The sequence below is a fragment of the Otolemur garnettii genome, unplaced genomic scaffold, assembly GCF_000181295.1.
Source record: "Otolemur garnettii isolate 467f Iridium unplaced genomic scaffold, OtoGar3 scaffold00037, whole genome shotgun sequence".
Lineage (NCBI taxonomy): Eukaryota > Metazoa > Chordata > Mammalia > Primates > Galagidae > Otolemur > Otolemur garnettii.
Genome location: NW_003852432.1, coordinates 13,249,327 through 13,251,162, shown reverse-complemented (window position 1 = coordinate 13,251,162; position 1,836 = coordinate 13,249,327). Strand labels below are relative to the sequence as shown.

Here is a 1,836-nt window from a genome sequence, read left to right as displayed (position 1 = left end):
CATAAGAGGTGTGGGACATAAAGTTGGAGCTGGATGAAATCCGGTGTCTCTGTAAAGCTAGTGTTTAAGTTTTGTGCTGCTGTAATATGACCAGACAGCTAAATAATATGTAATATTGAAATGTTACATAAAAATTTTGAGCCATCAATACTGAAGAATGCATGAAAGATGACACCTAGCTGCAATGTCCGTTAACAGATGCTTGGTGATGACCATTTTCCTTCTCTCTCTCTCTCTCTCTCTGTGCAAGGTGCCTGTGTCAGTGGCCATGATGACTCCCCAGGTGATCACCCCTCAGCAGATGCAGCAGATCCTTCAGCAGCAAGTCCTGTCTCCTCAGCAGCTCCAAGCCCTTCTCCAGCAGCAGCAGGCGGTCATGCTGCAGCAGGTAATGTGGGTCACCTTCTTTGGTGTTCTAACCTGGCTCAGAAGGTGCGCACCCATCTCGCCACTGTAATGGGCATGTATGAAAATTCAGTCTCCCTTTGAAATGAGAGCCTATCACCAGTCTAGAGCATAAATGTAACCTTTGAATTACAGACCTCATAAGAAACTTTGGATTTCTGTGTGGGTTTTTAAAATTCATTCAAGTCTAGAATAAGAGCAGTGAAAGGTATAATTTGTAAAACAGAATCAATCAATATTTGAAGATTCAAGTGTTTAGGTGCATTTGATTTGTAGATTTGCCAACAAAAATGTAAAAATGCTAATCAGGTAATAGTTTCTTTTTCTTTTTTTTTTTCTTTTTTTTTTGCAGTTTTTGGCCAGGGCTGGGTTTGAACCCGCCACCTCTGGCATATGGGGTTGGTGCCCTACTCCACAGGTGCCGCCCATAACTGTTTCTTTTTAAACTCCAACACTGTAGCCCTCTTCTTGGCTCATATGATATATGAGCTGATCACTTTGGTAAAATGGAGGAAGTAGCATCCCAAATTTTCTTTTTCAAAATATCCTCATCATTTAGAAAGAGCAGAATTTACTTTAGAATAACGTTAAGCAGCTAAGACACAACTTTATGAAGTTTATCTTTTTTAAATACCAACACTAGTCTTCCTGATATGTACATTATTAGAGCCTTGTGTGTATATAAAGTTTATACAGGGTAGCCATAAAGTTCATGTGCAATTTAAAATAGTGTACCATTTAAATTGCACATGAACTTTAGGGACGCCCTGTATCGTATGCTAACTTACCTATGGAAAATAATATGTATGCTGGCCCTGAATTTGTATAGACTTAATTGCTTTGCTATTTTCTATGATGATGATGACGGGCCAGTCACTTGTATGAGTGACATTGTTCTGAACATCGGATGAATTAAATTTTTCCCAGTGAGACCTGAGGAACCTGATTGGATGTAGCTAGATTTTGATTCTTCGGGGTGCTAGAGTACAACCTTTTTTTCCATGCCAGTAGGACATCAGGTGTAATAATTTAGGGTATTAATTTGGCTCTGGCTTTTCAGAATACATATTTTCTATACCTTTTTGTTTAGGAAATTTTGGATTCTGGATTGGAAAACTTAAGTGCTGCCTTATGGGGGGCAGAAAGCATGTAGCCCAGTCTTTTTGAGGTCAATGCATATTTTTGTTGTTGTTGTTTGTATGAGGCGAATCTTAATGGACACTCTGCCATATGCCAGTCTAGAAGAGTTTAGGAGATTTATAATACATGAAACTTTTGCCTTTATTTATTAAAGTCAAAATGGTTTATTCAGCAACAACTACAAGAGTTTTACAAGAAACAGCAAGAGCAGTTACATCTTCAGCTTTTGCAGCAGCAGCAACAGCAGCAGCAGCAACAGCAGCAACAGCAGCAGCAGCAGCAGCAGCAACA

At 39.3% G+C, this 1,836-nt stretch overlaps 1 protein-coding gene across 1 annotated transcript in view; it reads left to right on the top strand.

Annotated features, from left to right (window-relative positions):
* Positions 1 to 253: 253 nt before the first annotated feature.
* Positions 254 to 1,836, top strand: part of FOXP2 (forkhead box P2) — a 64,353-nt gene continuing 62,770 nt past the window's right edge. Inside the window, 2 exon segments of the mRNA XM_023513202.1 lie at positions 254 to 388; positions 1,718 to 1,836. The exon segment at positions 1,718 to 1,836 is cut by the window's right edge and continues 10 nt beyond it. Of these exon segments, the coding sequence (XP_023368970.1) occupies positions 269 to 388; positions 1,718 to 1,836 (239 nt within the window). The 5' untranslated portion in view covers positions 254 to 268.